General features: G+C 54.8%; 3 protein-coding genes across 3 annotated transcripts; all 3 read right to left on the minus strand.

Moving 5' to 3' along the window:
• Window positions 1-501: 501 nt before the first annotated feature.
• On the minus strand, window positions 502-4,230 carry LOC107306705 (uncharacterized). Its single transcript, XM_085529417.1, has 11 exons — window positions 4,219-4,230; window positions 3,833-3,947; window positions 3,505-3,771; window positions 3,318-3,409; window positions 3,129-3,230; window positions 2,878-3,002; window positions 2,541-2,703; window positions 2,336-2,442; window positions 2,023-2,136; window positions 1,753-1,871; window positions 502-1,588 (listed from the first exon to the last, which is right to left on the minus strand). Exons 1-11 carry the CDS (start codon window positions 4,228-4,230, stop codon window positions 816-818), a joined length of 1,989 nt encoding a protein of 662 aa, XP_085385543.1. The 3' UTR covers window positions 502-815.
• A 2,906-nt stretch (window positions 4,231-7,136) lies between these two features.
• On the minus strand, window positions 7,137-8,853 carry LOC146753685 (uncharacterized; the record flags this gene model as incomplete). The annotated part of the gene is made up of 3 exons (XM_085528446.1): window positions 7,137-8,267; window positions 8,432-8,550; window positions 8,702-8,853. Coding segments are annotated over 3 exons (1,044 nt in total), but the record flags the coding sequence as incomplete, so codon positions are not given.
• A 4,962-nt stretch (window positions 8,854-13,815) lies between these two features.
• LOC146753686 (uncharacterized) lies at window positions 13,816-15,532 on the minus strand (the record flags this gene model as incomplete). Its single annotated transcript, XM_085528431.1, has 3 exons — window positions 13,816-14,946; window positions 15,111-15,229; window positions 15,381-15,532. Coding segments are annotated over 3 exons (1,044 nt in total), but the record flags the coding sequence as incomplete, so codon positions are not given.
• Window positions 15,533-18,117: the final 2,585 nt, after the last annotated feature.

Here is an 18,117-nt window from a genome sequence, read left to right on the forward strand (position 1 = left end):
CTCTTCTCCAAGCTCAACAAGCTTTCAACAAGGAAAGCTCAACCTTTCCTCATAGGAGAGGTGCTCCAGCCCTATGATCATCTTAGTACTTCTCTTCTAAAATCATTCCAAGATCTCTGCATCTTTCCTGTGCTGCAAGCCCCAGGCCTGGACGCAGCACTCCAAATGAAGCCACACAAGAGCCAAGTAGAGGGGGACAATCACCTCCCTCTCCCTGCTAGTCAACCCTAATTTAATGCAGCCTACAATACAGTTGGCCTTCTGGGCTGCAGTATGCTGTGGGTGCTGCACACACAGCTGGCCTGCAGGCTTGTGACCCCATCACAGACGCAGATGGACCAAAAGATAACTGTGCCAAATATATGGGAGGGCACTGCGGAGAAGACAACCCCATGGTCTCAGCTCCTAACACTCCCCACCGCAGGACAAACAGAGAAGAATGAAGCCAATATTTGGGGAATATGTTAAGGGTTTATTATTTTTAGGTTGGAATGATAAAAATCAAGCAGGGATGGGACAAGGTTGTTTTCACGCTGTTTTTGGGACTGTCTTTGGGGATGTTTTCTCTGCTGTTGGACCCGGGAGCGGCTGTGTGCCCGGGCGGTCCACAGAAGGATGAAGTAAACACACGTGGACTCTCTTCAAGGTTTGTTTTCTTTCCGCTTGAGACCGCAGCCATCAAGTGTGGTTGGGACATGGCTGCTACTGTGCTGCCTTCAGGATGGTCTGTGGGGACATATACTTTGGTGGTATGCCTGGGAATGGCTTTGTGCCCAGGCTTGTCCCCGCTGCCCGGACCGGCTTCCACGGCCTCCTCAGGGCTGGCTGTGGGAAGATGAATTACGATGCCGCACTGGGGATCGGCTCCGGCTGCGGGAAGCTGAAGCACGACGCCCCACAGGGGATCGGCTCCGGCTGCGGACATCTGAAGCACGACGCCCCACTGGGGATCGGCTCCGGCTGCGGGAAGCCGAAGCACGACGCCCCACTAGGGATCGGCTTCGAGTGGGGGCCCGCCTTCGCTGCCTGGATTGTCTCCGGCGTGCAGACTGCAGACGAACCCTCAAGGACCACGATCGTGCTGGTGTGGCCAAGGTGCAGGTGCTGCTCTGTGCACCACGGGCTGTTGTATGGCTCCCACCATGACGTCGTTGGGGCTGACTCTGGGAGCCTGAGGCCCGGCCTTGCAATGGGGAGCGGCTCCTTGTTCTTCCAGTCACCCGCTCCCCAGGACGCGTTGTGGGTGCAGGTACTGCAGATCTTCTGCTGGCCCACGCTGTCCTCCTCCTGGTGGGGCTCAGGGAGCAGCTCTCAGCACCTGCAGCTGGTGCCCATCTCCTCTCAGCACGTCCTTGGTGCTGCTGAGAGGCGTCCCGCTCCTCAGATGGATGTGAGCAGGTGGTGGTCTCCTCAGTTGCCGGCACTCTGGGCTGGATTCTGAGCTCAGGCACCTGGGAGCTGCAGGATGGGCTGGATGCTGCCTGTCTAGCAGGACCAGAGCTGACATTTTCAGGTCCTGTAACTATGCGGGAAGGCACTGGTACCTCCCGTCTGGAAGTGCTGGAAAACTCAGGGCACTTGCTGGAGGCTGTAAGGAGAGATGAGAAGCTCAGCAGGATGAACATGCAGCCCCAGGGCAGGACAGGCTGCCAGCCCCATGGGGCAGAGAGACTGTGGCAAGGCCACCCTGAGCACCTACTGCCAGGCCATGCCTGGCCCCAGTCCCGCGGCACATGGCTCTTTGCCTCTTACCTGTTTCTTGACCAGCGCAGCTGGAGCACTCCCAGCTGGTGATCATTGGGCCCCAGAAGGAGCAGTACCGGTGCATGCCTTGTGCTCCACAAGAGGTGCAGAGGTACAGCTCCCAGAGCCTGCAGAAGGAAAGGGGTTGTGGCTGTGAGGATGAAGTGAACCAAGGCAGGGAGCAGCCGGCACAGTTCTGGTGCTCAGTCCTTGCTCTCCCAGCCTATGGTGAGGCTGAGATCCCATGCATAGCCCAAGAGGACTGTGGAGGTCACTCACCCGCTTACTGGTGCCGTATCCCTGCCTCTGAAGTAGGTGCACCGTTGGGCATCACAGCGCCCGTACCTTTCTCTCAGCGGCTGGAACCATTCGTCGTCCCACCAAGATGGTGGTCTGCCAGAGAACAGAGGGAATGTGATGAGTCCCCAGTGCCCCAGGCATAAGGCAGATCAGGGCATCCACACTGAGCTCATTCCCAGCTTCTCCATGAAGCTGAGACCAATGCTTGTGGGATGGCAAGCAATTGGGCCTGCCAGAGCTGGCACAGCTTCTGTGCCCGAGTGTCTGCCGAGCTGGGCAGAAGGACACCAACCTGACTGGGATTTGGATCCCCAACGCGGTCATATTGGAGCGGAATGGCCCTTTTGATCTACAGACGGGGCAGTAGAAACACATGGTGGCAGCGTGCATGGCGTATTTCTGCAGGAGAAGCACAAGCAACGTGAGCATGAGCGGGGGTGGGTTCTGCTGAGCACTGGCCGTGCCTGCAGGGTGCAGGGTGAGGGGAGGGCTCCTACCCAGATGCAGCCCCGGTGGAACCAGGCCTCTTTGCACACAGGGCACATCATGGTGTGGTAGGACGTGCTGTCCCCCACAGGCTCCACGCAGATGATGCAGGGTGTGTTGGGAGATGGAGCTGCCTCCTGTGCCTGCTGAGGGCGATGCTCCGAGCAGAAGGACCTGGTCAGGAGGACAGAAAGGACGGGCACGGTGACAAGTGCTGTGAGGAGGGCAGAGGACCAGGAAAGAGAGCCAGGCCTGGGCTCTGGCTGTGGCAGGGTGCTGGCAGGTGTCGCGGTGGGTTCCTCCCTTGGAGGGACGGAAGCTCTGCTGCTCCTGCTGGCCCTTACTTACCTGTACTGCCCAAAGTATTGCGTGACGCACTCCCCGTCCACGGCGCAGGGTAGATGGAAGCTGCGCTCACAGCCTGTCTCCGCGCAGCTGATGGTAGCTCCCCTCTCGCCACAGACAAAGCAGTGCTGAAAAGAGCAGACCAGTGCCCATGAGTGCCAGTTGGAAGGGCCATGATCACTTTCTTTGGGCCCAGGCAAAGCCAGTGTGAGCCTCTGCCAACATCAAGCTCCCTTTTTTTTTCAGGTCCTCACCTTCTGGTCTGCCAGCTGGATTGTTTGCTGGATGACACCAGGGGGGAACTCAAAAATCCCCCCCACTCGGCTTCTCCATTTCAAGAGGCCGTCGGCAAAGAACTGTAAGAGAGAAAAGAGCGTGATCTCGTGAGGCCAGAAAGGATGGGAGCATCCCTGACAGGAGCTCTGTGCCTTGAGGGAACTCACCATGCAGAACTGGTGGGCACAGAGCCCACCGTTGACAGATATCTGTCCACAGATGTCGGGGTTGACCTGTGTGCGGCGGCACAGCATGCACACTGCAGAGGAAGGAGAGAGCAACCATGAGCAGCGGTGAGCACCTGGCAGGGACGGGTGTCCCTGGGGTCATCCCCAGGGCCTGCTCCGTGCCTGCCACGCTGGCTGAGAGGCGGGTCTGGAAGGGGTGGAGGGGTAGGGGGCATTGCAGGCGTAGTGGTGCCAGCAGCAGCCACAGCTTGGCTGGGTTCCCTGGCCGAGGAGCAGATGGGCCCTGCCTGCCCACAGTGCTGGGGAAGCACCTTGTTGACCCTCCTGGCCAAAGGCAAACCCCCAGCATCCCTCTGCCTGGCAGCGGGGAGGTGTGCGCAGGGATATGGTGCTCTCACCTGGCTCCCCAGAGTTGGGGACCTCCTCATTCCCTCTGAACATGTTTGGCATCAACGGCGAGAAACAAGAGAATCAATGCTCTCTCCACACCTCACCAAGCCGAACTGAGCTCAGCCCCAGCCCCGCAGCCTTAGCTCTGCTCCCGGCCCCGCGGGTCACAATGGCCGCTCCCTGCCGCCACTGTGACATCACGGTCAGCACCTCACGGGGCTGAGGGCGCGGCAGAAAAGAGGTCAGGTGAACGTCAGGCCAACGCTGATGTCACAGACCCCATGTCTAGAGAGCTGCCCTCTGTGGAGATGGTCAGGGCCTCACTGGATTGGGCACCAGGCAGCCTCATCTACTGGGTGGCAATAAACACACTGCAGGAGTTTGGAACTTGACAGACTTTACTGTCCCTTCCAACCCAAGCCACTCCAGGGTCCTGTGATTCAAAACATCTGTCAGATCCAGCATTAAGCCAGGTTACTAAGACACCTACCCAGCCATTCATGATTTCTACAATGGCTACCACAGTAGTCAAGCATGAATTTTTTTGTAATAAATCCAAGCTTACTACTCTGGATATCCATTTTTCTTCAACTTCTTTTTTTCCAACTGCTTTGAGATGCTATCCACAATAAGTTGTTCCAACACCTCCCCAGAGATGGATGTGAACCTGAGTGGCCTACAGTTTCCTGTGTCCTAATTCCTGACCTTTTTGAAGATTGGAATTACATTGGCTGTCCTCCAGTCTTCAGGCATCTCTCCTGCTCTCCAGGACTTTTAGCCGATGATGGACATCCGGCTGTATATGCACAATGCTCTCTTATGTCCAGTGCTTCTCTGCAGGGCTGCTTTCAAGGAGATTCTCCCCCAGCCTGTATAAGTACATGGGAGTGCCCTGGTCCAAGTGCAACAGCTTGCGTTTGGCCTTGTTGATCCTCATGAGGTTCATGTGGGCCCACTGCTCCAGCTTGTCCAGGTCCCTCTGAATGCCTTCACTTCCCTCCAGTGTATCCACTGCACTGCAGTGTATCCATCATCTCAGTCAATGATAAGACATTGGAAGCAACCCCTGGGGGACACCACTTGAAACTGATCGCCAGCAGGACTTAATTCCATTAACCACTAACCTCTGGGCACGACCCTCCATCCTTTCTCCCTTTCTTAAAAATTGGAGTAACGTTTCCCTTTTCCCAGCCACCAGGGATTTCAGCTGAAAGCCACGATCTTTCAAATGTGATGGTGGGAGGCTCAGCAACCACATCAGCCATCTCTCTCTGGGAACCCTAGGATGGATATCATCTCTCCCCATGGACTTATACACGTTCAGTTTCATGAGGACCTTTCTGACTTGTTCCATTGTCACAGCGGGATAGAATCCACTCCACTCACCCACACCCAGAGGTTCAGGGTCCTGGAAGACATGAGGAACCTTACCACCCGTGAAGACTGAAGCAAAGCACTTATTGAGCACAATATATACATAAATAAATATTGAGCACAATACATAAATAAAACTGGTCTTTAATCATCTCTTCTTTAATTTGAAAATTTAGGCAGAAAATTCTCATTGTAGATGGTATAATAACTAACAAACAAGGAAAATGCATTTGAACATCATACTTTCATGAAAAATATATGTCTCTTAAACAGAGGTGGTTTTTTTCCTATAGAATTCTACCGAATGAATCCTTAGTTCTCTCTGGAGGTAAAGCAAACAAAGAGGGAATCAAGAAATCATCACAGTTACCATTTTTTAAGCTTCTGAAAATGCTAGAAAATGAATTGGGTTTGTTTTTATGGTTTTTTTTTTTTAACTTGTAATATGGAGTCCTGCCTGTGATAAAAGCACAGAAGCAGAGCAAGTAGTTGAATGGAAGATTATATCAAGGTAGGAATTCTTCCACATCTTAGGAATTCATGCTTTAGAGCACAAATTTCAATTGTAAATTTGTCGTTACTGCTCCCCTTAAAATTATAATCAGGACGAAATGCGTCCGATTCTCTTTCTGGATCTACTGGACTGGGATCACAACGATCCTCTGGTTTCGATCCATCTGTGTTTTTAACCACGTTACATGTGGGCTGCACAGACAAAACCGCGCACGACATGTGCGGGGCGGCAGGCATCCGCTGGCTGGGAACGGCTGCTTGTGTCAGAGCATGGCCGCTGTTCTTTCTTGCCCTGGGCTTTAGGTTTCCCGTCTGGCATCGGCAGGTGACGGTGTTGTGGTTGTCCGAACGGCAGTTCTGGCACCATACACCGGTGGCTTGGCTATTCCGTCACAAATGTCCCTTAACACCGCACCGGAAACATTTAAAAGAGGTTCTTGGGCCTGCATTGGTTACCGCAGACGCTTGTAAGGGTGCAAGAGCTGCTAACACTTGATTCTGAGAAGCCTCAGCCTGTGCCTTTAATCCTGCCCCTAGCTCTTTAATAGCCTCAACTATGAAAGCCTGAGCCACTGTGGGCACACTCAATCTGTCTAACGCCTCCTCTGTTGTCCACTCTGCCCTGGTGATGCCTCACCTCTACAGCCTGGTCCAGTTCTGGGTTTCCTCTTACAAGGGCAATGTGAACATACTGGAGAGAGTTCAGAGACCCAATCATCATCCAGTGATGAAGGTATTAGAGTACATTCCCTATGGGGATAGGCTGACAGGGCCTTTTCAGCCTAGAAAAGGCTCAGTGAGAGCTCTGCAGGCATTAGGTTTCAAACAGTTTCTTAGGCCCTGAGCAGAAAAAAACTGTGGAAGCTTTAAAATGAGTCTTCTTAAACAGAGGCTTGTTGTTTTCTTTATGTCTAAGAGACATGTGGGCAGTGATCTCTGAGAATGCGCTGATGTGTTAGTTTAAAACCATTCCCCCTTGTCCTATCACTGTCCACTCTTGTAAACAGCAATTCACCCTCGTGTTTATATGCCCCATTCAAGTATTGGAAGGCCACAGTAAGTCTTCCAGAGGCCTTCTCTTCTCCAAGCAAACAAGCCCAGTTCCCACAACCTTTCCTCATAGGAGAGGTGCTCCAGCCCTATGATCGTCTTAGCACTTCTAGAATCATTCCAAGATCTCTGCATCTTTCTTGTGCTGCAAGCCCCAGGCCTGGACACAGCACTCCAAATGGGGCTACACAAGAGCCAAGTAGAGGGGGACAATCACCTCCCTCTCCCTGCTAGTCAACCCTAATTTAATGCAGCCTACAATACAGTTGGCCTTCTGGGCTGCAGTATGCTGTGGGTGCTGCACACACAGCTGGCCTGCAGGCTTGCTGACCCCATCACAGACGCAGATGGACCAAAAGATAACTGTGCCAAATATATGGGAGGGCACTGCAGAGAAGACAACCCCATGGTCTCAGCTCCTAACACTCCCCACCGCAGGACAAACAGAGAAGAATGAAGCCAATATTTGGGGAATATGTTAAGGGTTTATTATTTTTAGGTTGGAATGATACAAATCATGCAGGGATGGGACAAGGGTGTTTTCACGCTGTTTTTGGGACTGTCTTTGGGGATGTTTTCTCTGCTGTTGGACCCGGGAGCGGCTGTGTGCCCGGGCGGTCCACAGAAGGATGAAGTAAACACACGTGGACTCTCTTCAAGGTTTGTTTTCTTTCCGCTTGAGACCGCAGCCATCAAGTGTGGTTGGGACACGGCTGCTACTGTGCTGCCTTCAGGATGGTCTGTGGGGACATATACTCTGGTGGTTTGCCCGGGAGAGGCTTTGTGCCCAGGCTTGTCCCCGCTGCCCGGACCGGCTTCCACGGCCTCCTCAGGGCTGGCTGTGGGAAGATGAATTACGATGCCGCACTGGGGATCGGCTCCGGCTGCGGGAAGCTGAAGCACGACGCCCCACAGGGGATCGGCTCCGGCTGCGGACATCTGAAGCACGACGCCCCACTGGGGATCGGCTCCGGCTGCGGGAAGCCGAAGCACGACGCCCCACTAGGGATCGGCTTCGAGTGGGGGCCCGCCTTCGCTGCCTGGATTGTCTCCGGCGTGCAGACTGCAGACGAACCCTCAAGGACCACGATCGTGCTGGTGTGGCCAAGGTGCAGGTGCTGCTCTGTGCACCACGGGCTGTTGTATGGCTCCCACCATGACGTCGTTGGGGCTGACTCTGGGAGCCTGAGGCCCGGCCTTGCAATGGGGAGCGGCTCCTTGTTCTTCCAGTCACCCGCTCCCCAGGACGCGTTGTGGGTGCAGGTACTGCAGATCTTCTGCTGGCCCACGCTGTCCTCCTCCTGGTGGGGCTCAGGGAGCAGCTCTCAGCACCTGCAGCTGGTGCCCATCTCCTCTCAGCACGTCCTTGGTGCTGCTGAGAGGCGTCCCGCTCCTCAGATGGATGTGAGCAGGTGGTGGTCTCCTCAGTTGCCGGCACTCTGGGCTGGATTCTGAGCTCAGGCACCTGGGAGCTGCAGGATGGGCTGGATGCTGCCTGTCTAGCAGGACCAGAGCTGACATTTTCAGGTCCTGTAACTATGCGGGAAGGCACTGGTACCTCCCGTCTGGAAGTGCTGGAAAACTCAGGGCACTTGCTGGAGGCTGTAAGGAGAGATGAGAAGCTCAGCAGGATGAACATGCAGCCCCAGGGCAGGACAGGCTGCCAGCCCCATGGGGCAGAGAGACTGTGGCAAGGCCACCCTGAGCACCTACTGCCAGGCCATGCCTGGCCCCAGTCCCGCGGCACATGGCTCTTTGCCTCTTACCTGTTTCTTGACCAGCGCAGCTGGAGCACTCCCAGCTGGTGATCATTGGGCCCCAGAAGGAGCAGTACCGGTGCATGCCTTGTGCTCCACAAGAGGTGCAGAGGTACAGCTCCCAGAGCCTGCAGAAGGAAAGGGGTTGTGGCTGTGAGGATGAAGTGAACCAAGGCAGGGAGCAGCCGGCACAGTTCTGGTGCTCAGTCCTTGCTCTCCCAGCCTATGGTGAGGCTGAGATCCCATGCATAGCCCAAGAGGACTGTGGAGGTCACTCACCCGCTTACTGGTGCCGTATCCCTGCCTCTGAAGTAGGTGCACCGTTGGGCATCACAGCGCCCGTACCTTTCTCTCAGCGGCTGGAACCATTCGTCGTCCCACCAAGATGGTGGTCTGCCAGAGAACAGAGGGAATGTGATGAGTCCCCAGTGCCCCAGGCATAAGGCAGATCAGGGCATCCACACTGAGCTCATTCCCAGCTTCTCCATGAAGCTGAGACCAATGCTTGTGGGATGGCAAGGGATTGGGCCTGCCAGAGCTGGCACAGCTTCTGTGCCCGAGTGTCTGCCGAGCTGGGCAGAAGGACACCAACCTGACTGGGATTTGGATCCCCAACGTGGTCATATTGGAGCGGAATGGCCCTTTTGATCTACAGACGGGGCAGTAGAAACACATGGTGGCAGCGTGCATGGCGTATTTCTGCAGGAGAAGCACAAGCAACGTGAGCATGAGCGGGGGTGGGTTCTGCTGAGCACTGGCCGTGCCTGCAGGGTGCAGGGTGAGGGGAGGGCTCCTACCCAGATGCAGCCCCGGTGGAACCAGGCCTCTTTGCACACAGGGCACATCATGGTGTGGTAGGACGTGCTGTCCCCCACAGGCTCCACGCAGATGATGCAGGGTGTGTTGGGAGATGGAGCTGCCTCCTGTGCCTGCTGAGGGCGATGCTCCGAGCAGAAGGACCTGGTCAGGAGGACAGAAAGGACGGGCACGGTGACAAGTGCTGTGAGGAGGGCAGAGGACCAGGAAAGAGAGCCAGGCCTGGGCTCTGGCTGTGGCAGGGTGCTGGCAGGTGTCGCGGTGGGTTCCTCCCTTGGAGGGACGGAAGCTCTGCTGCTCCTGCTGGCCCTTACTTACCTGTACTGCCCAAAGTATTGCGTGACGCACTCCCCGTCCACGGCGCAGGGTAGATGGAAGCTGCGCTCACAGCCTGTCTCCGCGCAGCTGATGGTAGCTCCCCTCTCGCCACAGACAAAGCAGTGCTGAAAAGAGCAGACCAGTGCCCATGAGTGCCAGTTGGAAGGGCCATGATCACTTTCTTTGGGCCCAGGCAAAGCCAGTGTGAGCCTCTGCCAACATCAAGCTCCCTTTTTTTTTCAGGTCCTCACCTTCTGGTCTGCCAGCTGGATTGTTTGCTGGATGACACCAGGGGGGAACTCAAAAATCCCCCCCACTCGGCTTCTCCATTTCAAGAGGCCGTCGGCAAAGAACTGTAAGAGAGAAAAGAGCGTGATCTCGTGAGGCCAGAAAGGATGGGAGCATCCCTGACAGGAGCTCTGTGCCTTGAGGGAACTCACCATGCAGAACTGGTGGGCACAGAGCCCACCGTTGACAGATATCTGTCCACAGATGTCGGGGTTGACCTGTGTGCGGCGGCACAGCATGCACACTGCAGAGGAAGGAGAGAGCAACCATGAGCAGCGGTGAGCACCTGGCAGGGACGGGTGTCCCTGGGGTCATCCCCAGGGCCTGCTCCGTGCCTGCCACGCTGGCTGAGAGGCGGGTCTGGAAGGGGTGGAGGGGTAGGGGGCATTGCAGGCGTAGTGGTGCCAGCAGCAGCCACAGCTTGGCTGGGTTCCCTGGCCGAGGAGCAGATGGGCCCTGCCTGCCCACAGTGCTGGGGAAGCACCTTGTTGACCCTCCTGGCCAAAGGCAAACCCCCAGCATCCCTCTGCCTGGCAGCGGGGAGGTGTGCGCAGGGATATGGTGCTCTCACCTGGCTCCCCAGAGTTGGGGACCTCCTCATTCCCTCTGAACATGTTTGGCATCAACGGCGAGAAACAAGAGAATCAATGCTCTCTCCACACCTCACCAAGCCGAACTGAGCTCAGCCCCAGCCCCGCAGCCTTAGCTCTGCTCCCGGCCCCGCGGGTCACAATGGCCGCTCCCTGCCGCCACTGTGACATCACGGTCAGCACCTCACGGGGCTGAGGGCGCGGCAGAAAAGAGGTCAGGTGAACGTCAGGCCAACGCTGATGTCACAGACCCCATGTCTAGAGAGCTGCCCTCTGTGGAGATGGTCAGGGCCTCACTGGATTGGGCACCAGGCAGCCTCATCTACTGGGTGGCAATAAACACACTGCAGGAGTTTGGAACTTGACAGACTTTACTGTCCCTTCCAACCCAAGCCACTCCAGGGTCCTGTGATTCAAAACATCTGTCAGATCCAGCATTAAGCCAGGTTACTAAGACACCTACCCAGCCATTCATGATTTCTACAATGGCTACCACAGTAGTCAAGCATGAATTTTTTTGTAATAAATCCAAGCTTACTACTCTGGATATCCATTTTTCTTCAACTTCTTTTTTTCCAACTGCTTTGAGATGCTATCCACAATAAGTTGTTCCAACACCTCCCCAGAGATGGATGTGAACCTGAGTGGCCTACAGTTTCCTGTGTCCTAATTCCTGACCTTTTTGAAGATTGGAATTACATTGGCTGTCCTCCAGTCTTCAGGCATCTCTCCTGCTCTCCAGGACTTTTAGCCGATGATGGACATCCGGCTGTATATGCACAATGCTCTCTTATGTCCAGTGCTTCTCTGCAGGGCTGCTTTCAAGGAGATTCTCCCCCAGCCTGTATAAGTACATGGGAGTGCCCTGGTCCAAGTGCAACAGCTTGCGTTTGGCCTTGTTGATCCTCATGAGGTTCATGTGGGCCCACTGCTCCAGCTTGTCCAGGTCCCTCTGAATGCCTTCACTTCCCTCCAGTGTATCCACTGCACTGCAGTGTATCCATCATCTCAGTCAATGATAAGACATTGGAAGCAACCCCTGGGGGACACCACTTGAAACTGATCGCCAGCAGGACTTAATTCCATTAACCACTAACCTCTGGGCACGACCCTCCATCCTTTCTCCCTTTCTTAAAAATTGGAGTAACGTTTCCCTTTTCCCAGCCACCAGGGATTTCAGCTGAAAGCCACGATCTTTCAAATGTGATGGTGGGAGGCTCAGCAACCACATCAGCCATCTCTCTCTGGGAACCCTAGGATGGATATCATCTCTCCCCATGGACTTATACACGTTCAGTTTCATGAGGACCTTTCTGACTTGTTCCATTGTCACAGCGGGATAGAATCCACTCCACTCACCCACACCCAGAGGTTCAGGGTCCTGGAAGACATGAGGAACCTTACCACCCGTGAAGACTGAAGCAAAGCACTTATTGAGCACAATATATACATAAATAAATATTGAGCACAATACATAAATAAAACTGGTCTTTAATCATCTCTTCTTTAATTTGAAAATTTAGGCAGAAAATTCTCATTGTAGATGGTATAATAACTAACAAACAAGGAAAATGCATTTGAACATCATACTTTCATGAAAAATATATGTCTCTTAAACAGAGGTGGTTTTTTTCCTATAGAATTCTACCGAATGAATCCTTAGTTCTCTCTGGAGGTAAAGCAAACAAAGAGGGAATCAAGAAATCATCACAGTTACCATTTTTTAAGCTTCTGAAAATGCTAGAAAATGAATTGGGTTTGTTTTTATGGTTTTTTTTTTTTAACTTGTAATATGGAGTCCTGCCTGTGATAAAAGCACAGAAGCAGAGCAAGTAGTTGAATGGAAGATTATATCAAGGTAGGAATTCTTCCACATCTTAGGAATTCATGCTTTAGAGCACAAATTTCAATTGTAAATTTGTCGTTACTGCTCCCCTTAAAATTATAATCAGGACGAAATGCGTCCGATTCTCTTTCTGGATCTACTGGACTGGGATCACAACGATCCTCTGGTTTCGATCCATCTGTGTTTTTAACCACGTTACATGTGGGCTGCACAGACAAAACCGCGCACGACATGTGCGGGGCGGCAGGCATCCGCTGGCTGGGAACGGCTGCTTGTGTCAGAGCATGGCCGCTGTTCTTTCTTGCCCTGGGCTTTAGGTTTCCCGTCTGGCATCGGCAGGTGACGGTGTTGTGGTTGTCCGAACGGCAGTTCTGGCACCATACACCGGTGGCTTGGCTATTCCGTCACAAATGTCCCTTAACACCGCACCGGAAACATTTAAAAGAGGTTCTTGGGCCTGCATTGGTTACCGCAGACGCTTGTAAGGGTGCAAGAGCTGCTAACACTTGATTCTGAGAAGCCTCAGCCTGTGCCTTTAATCCTGCCCCTAGCTCTTTAATAGCCTCAACTATGAAAGCCTGAGCCACTGTGGGCACACTCAATCTGTCTAACGCCTCCTCTGTTGTCCACTCTGCCCTGGTGATGCCTCACCTCTACAGCCTGGTCCAGTTCTGGGTTTCCTCTTACAAGGGCAATGTGAACATACTGGAGAGAGTTCAGAGACCCAATCATCATCCAGTGATGAAGGTATTAGAGTACATTCCCTATGGGGATAGGCTGACAGGGCCTTTTCAGCCTAGAAAAGGCTCAGTGAGAGCTCTGCAGGCATTAGGTTTCAAACAGTTTCTTAGGCCCTGAGCAGAAAAAAACTGTGGAAGCTTTAAAATGAGTCTTCTTAAACAGAGGCTTGTTGTTTTCTTTATGTCTAAGAGACATGTGGGCAGTGATCTCTGAGAATGCGCTGATGTGTTAGTTTAAAACCATTCCCCCTTGTCCTATCACTGTCCACTCTTGTAAACAGCAATTCACCCTCGTGTTTATATGCCCCATTCAAGTATTGGAAGGCCACAGTAAGTCTTCCAGAGGCCTTCTCTTCTCCAAGCAAACAAGCCCAGTTCCCACAACCTTTCCTCATAGGAGAGGTGCTCCAGCCCTATGATCGTCTTAGCACTTCTAGAATCATTCCAAGATCTCTGCATCTTTCTTGTGCTGCAAGCCCCAGGCCTGGACACAGCACTCCAAATGGGGCTACACAAGAGCCAAGTAGAGGGGGACAATCACCTCCCTCTCCCTGCTAGTCAACCCTAATTTAATGCAGCCTACAATACAGTTGGCCTTCTGGGCTGCAGTATGCTGTGGGTGCTGCACACACAGCTGGCCTGCAGGCTTGCTGACCCCATCACAGACGCAGATGGACCAAAAGATAACTGTGCCAAATATATGGGAGGGCACTGCAGAGAAGACAACCCCATGGTCTCAGCTCCTAACACTCCCCACCGCAGGACAAACAGAGAAGAATGAAGCCAATATTTGGGGAATATGTTAAGGGTTTATTATTTTTAGGTTGGAATGATACAAATCATGCAGGGATGGGACAAGGGTGTTTTCACGCTGTTTTTGGGACTGTCTTTGGGGATGTTTTCTCTGCTGTTGGACCCGGGAGCGGCTGTGTGCCCGGGCGGTCCACAGAAGGATGAAGTAAACACACGTGGACTCTCTTCAAGGTTTGTTTTCTTTCCGCTTGAGACCGCAGCCATCAAGTGTGGTTGGGACACGGCTGCTACTGTGCTGCCTTCAGGATGGTCTGTGGGGACATATACTCTGGTGGTTTGCCCGGGAGAGGCTTTGTGCCCAGGCTTGTCCCCGCTGCCCGGACCGGCTTCCACGGCCTCCTCAGGGCTGGCTGTGGGAAGATGAATTACGATGCCGCACTGGGGATCGGCTCCGGCTGCGGGAAGCTGAAGCACGACGCCCCACAGGGGATCGGCTCCGGCTGCGGACATCTGAAGCACGACGCCCCACTGGGGATCGGCTCCGGCTGCGGGAAGCCGAAGCACGACGCCCCACTAGGGATCGGCTTCGAGTGGGGGCCCGCCTTCGCTGCCTGGATTGTCTCCGGCGTGCAGACTGCAGACGAACCCTCAAGGACCACGATCGTGCTGGTGTGGCCAAGGTGCAGGTGCTGCTCTGTGCACCACGGGCTGTTGTATGGCTCCCACCATGACGTCGTTGGGGCTGACTCTGGGAGCCTGAGGCCCGGCCTTGCAATGGGGAGCGGCTCCTTGTTCTTCCAGTCACCCGCTCCCCAGGACGCGTTGTGGGTGCAGGTACTGCAGATCTTCTGCTGGCCCACGCTGTCCTCCTCCTGGTGGGGCTCAGGGAGCAGCTCTCAGCACCTGCAGCTGGTGCCCATCTCCTCTCAGCACGTCCTTGGTGCTGCTGAGAGGCGTCCCGCTCCTCAGATGGATGTGAGCAGGTGGTGGTCTCCTCAGTTGCCGGCACTCTGGGCTGGATTCTGAGCTCAGGCACCTGGGAGCTGCAGGATGGGCTGGATGCTGCCTGTCTAGCAGGACCAGAGCTGACATTTTCAGGTCCTGTAACTATGCGGGAAGGCACTGGTACCTCCCGTCTGGAAGTGCTGGAAAACTCAGGGCACTTGCTGGAGGCTGTAAGGAGAGATGAGAAGCTCAGCAGGATGAACATGCAGCCCCAGGGCAGGACAGGCTGCCAGCCCCATGGGGCAGAGAGACTGTGGCAAGGCCACCCTGAGCACCTACTGCCAGGCCATGCCTGGCCCCAGTCCCGCGGCACATGGCTCTTTGCCTCTTACCTGTTTCTTGACCAGCGCAGCTGGAGCACTCCCAGCTGGTGATCATTGGGCCCCAGAAGGAGCAGTACCGGTGCATGCCTTGTGCTCCACAAGAGGTGCAGAGGTACAGCTCCCAGAGCCTGCAGAAGGAAAGGGGTTGTGGCTGTGAGGATGAAGTGAACCAAGGCAGGGAGCAGCCGGCACAGTTCTGGTGCTCAGTCCTTGCTCTCCCAGCCTATGGTGAGGCTGAGATCCCATGCATAGCCCAAGAGGACTGTGGAGGTCACTCACCCGCTTACTGGTGCCGTATCCCTGCCTCTGAAGTAGGTGCACCGTTGGGCATCACAGCGCCCGTACCTTTCTCTCAGCGGCTGGAACCATTCGTCGTCCCACCAAGATGGTGGTCTGCCAGAGAACAGAGGGAATGTGATGAGTCCCCAGTGCCCCAGGCATAAGGCAGATCAGGGCATCCACACTGAGCTCATTCCCAGCTTCTCCATGAAGCTGAGACCAATGCTTGTGGGATGGCAAGGGATTGGGCCTGCCAGAGCTGGCACAGCTTCTGTGCCCGAGTGTCTGCCGAGCTGGGCAGAAGGACACCAACCTGACTGGGATTTGGATCCCCAACGTGGTCATATTGGAGCGGAATGGCCCTTTTGATCTACAGACGGGGCAGTAGAAACACATGGTGGCAGCGTGCATGGCGTATTTCTGCAGGAGAAGCACAAGCAACGTGAGCATGAGCGGGGGTGGGTTCTGCTGAGCACTGGCCGTGCCTGCAGGGTGCAGGGTGAGGGGAGGGCTCCTACCCAGATGCAGCCCCGGTGGAACCAGGCCTCTTTGCACACAGGGCACATCATGGTGTGGTAGGACGTGCTGTCCCCCACAGGCTCCACGCAGATGATGCAGGGTGTGTTGGGAGATGGAGCTGCCTCCTGTGCCTGCTGAGGGCGATGCTCCGAGCAGAAGGACCTGGTCAGGAGGACAGAAAGGACGGGCACGGTGACAAGTGCTGTGAGGAGGGCAGAGGACCAGGAAAGAGAGCCAGGCCTGGGCTCTGGCTGTGGCAGGGTGCTGGCAGGTGTCGCGGTGGGTTCCTCCCTTGGAGGGACGGAAGCTCTGCTGCTCCTGCTGGCCCTTACTTACCTGTACTGCCCAAAGTATTGCGTGACGCACTCCCCGTCCACGGCGCAGGGTAGATGGAAGCTGCGCTCACAGCCTGTCTCCGCGCAGCTGATGGTAGCTCCCCTCTCGCCACAGACAAAGCAGTGCTGAAAAGAGCAGACCAGTGCCCATGAGTGCCAGTTGGAAGGGCCATGATCACTTTCTTTGGGCCCAGGCAAAGCCAGTGTGAGCCTCTGCCAACATCAAGCTCCCTTTTTTTTTCAGGTCCTCACCTTCTGGTCTGCCAGCTGGATTGTTTGCTGGATGACACCAGGGGGGAACTCAAAAATCCCCCCCACTCGGCTTCTCCATTTCAAGAGGCCGTCGGCAAAGAACTGTAAGAGAGAAAAGAGCGTGATCTCGTGAGGCCAGAAAGGATGGGAGCATCCCTGACAGGAGCTCTGTGCCTTGAGGGAACTCACCATGCAGAACTGGTGGGCACAGAGCCCACCGTTGACAGATATCTGTCCACAGATGTCGGGGTTGACCTGTGTGCGGCGGCACAGCATGCACACTGCAGAGGAAGGAGAGAGCAACCATGAGCAGCGGTGAGCACCTGGCAGGGACGGGTGTCCCTGGGGTCATCCCCAGGGCCTGCTCCGTGCCTGCCACGCTGGCTGAGAGGCGGGTCTGGAAGGGGTGGAGGGGTAGGGGGCATTGCAGGCGTAGTGGTGCCAGCAGCAGCCACAGCTTGGCTGGGTTCCCTGGCCGAGGAGCAGATGGGCCCTGCCTGCCCACAGTGCTGGGGAAGCACCTTGTTGACCCTCCTGGCCAAAGGCAAACCCCCAGCATCCCTCTGCCTGGCAGCGGGGAGGTGTGCGCAGGGATATGGTGCTCTCACCTGGCTCCCCAGAGTTGGGGACCTCCTCATTCCCTCTGAACATGTTTGGCATCAACGGCGAGAAACAAGAGAATCAATGCTCTCTCCACACCTCACCAAGCCGAACTGAGCTCAGCCCCAGCCCCGCAGCCTTAGCTCTGCTCCCGGCCCCGCGGGTCACAATGGCCGCTCCCTGCCGCCACTGTGACATCACGGTCAGCACCTCACGGGGCTGAGGGCGCGGCAGAAAAGAGGTCAGGTGAACGTCAGGCCAACGCTGATGTCACAGACCCCATGTCTAGAGAGCTGCCCTCTGTGGAGATGGTCAGGGCCTCACTGGATTGGGCACCAGGCAGCCTCATCTACTGGGTGGCAATAAACACACTGCAGGAGTTTGGAACTTGACAGACTTTACTGTCCCTTCCAACCCAAGCCACTCCAGGGTCCTGTGATTCAAAACATCTGTCAGATCCAGCATTAAGCCAGGTTACTAAGACACCTACCCAGCCATTCATGATTTCTACAATGGCTACCACAGTAGTCAAGCATGAATTTTTTTGTAATAAATCCAAGCTTACTACTCTGGATATCCATTTTTCTTCAACTTCTTTTTTTCCAACTGCTTTGAGATGCTATCCACAATAAGTTGTTCCAACACCTCCCCAGAGATGGATGTGAACCTGAGTGGCCTACAGTTTCCTGTGTCCTAATTCCTGACCTTTTTGAAGATTGGAATTACATTGGCTGTCCTCCAGTCTTCAGGCATCTCTCCTGCTCTCCAGGACTTTTAGCCGATGATGGACATCCGGCTGTATATGCACAATGCTCTCTTATGTCCAGTGCTTCTCTGCAGGGCTGCTTTCAAGGAGATTCTCCCCCAGCCTGTATAAGTACATGGGAGTGCCCTGGTCCAAGTGCAACAGCTTGCGTTTGGCCTTGTTGATCCTCATGAGGTTCATGTGGGCCCACTGCTCCAGCTTGTCCAGGTCCCTCTGAATGCCTTCACTTCCCTCCAGTGTATCCACTGCACTGCAGTGTATCCAT

Source organism: Coturnix japonica, chromosome Z (genome assembly GCF_054131305.1).
Source record: "Coturnix japonica strain WE chromosome Z, WE-NBRP24, whole genome shotgun sequence".
In the NCBI taxonomy this organism is placed as follows: domain Eukaryota; kingdom Metazoa; phylum Chordata; class Aves; order Galliformes; family Phasianidae; genus Coturnix; species Coturnix japonica.

Excerpts from the sequence above, each read along its gene's own strand:
- LOC107306705 (XM_085529417.1), bottom strand. Across the intron at positions 3,231-3,317 it reads GTGCCCACCAGTTCTGCATG|TTCTTTGCCGACGGCCTCTT; the intron begins GTGAGTTCCCTC and ends TCTCTCTTACAG. Across the intron at positions 2,443-2,540 it reads TCCACCGGGGCTGCATCTGG|AAATACGCCATGCACGCTGC; the intron begins GTAGGAGCCCTC and ends CTTCTCCTGCAG.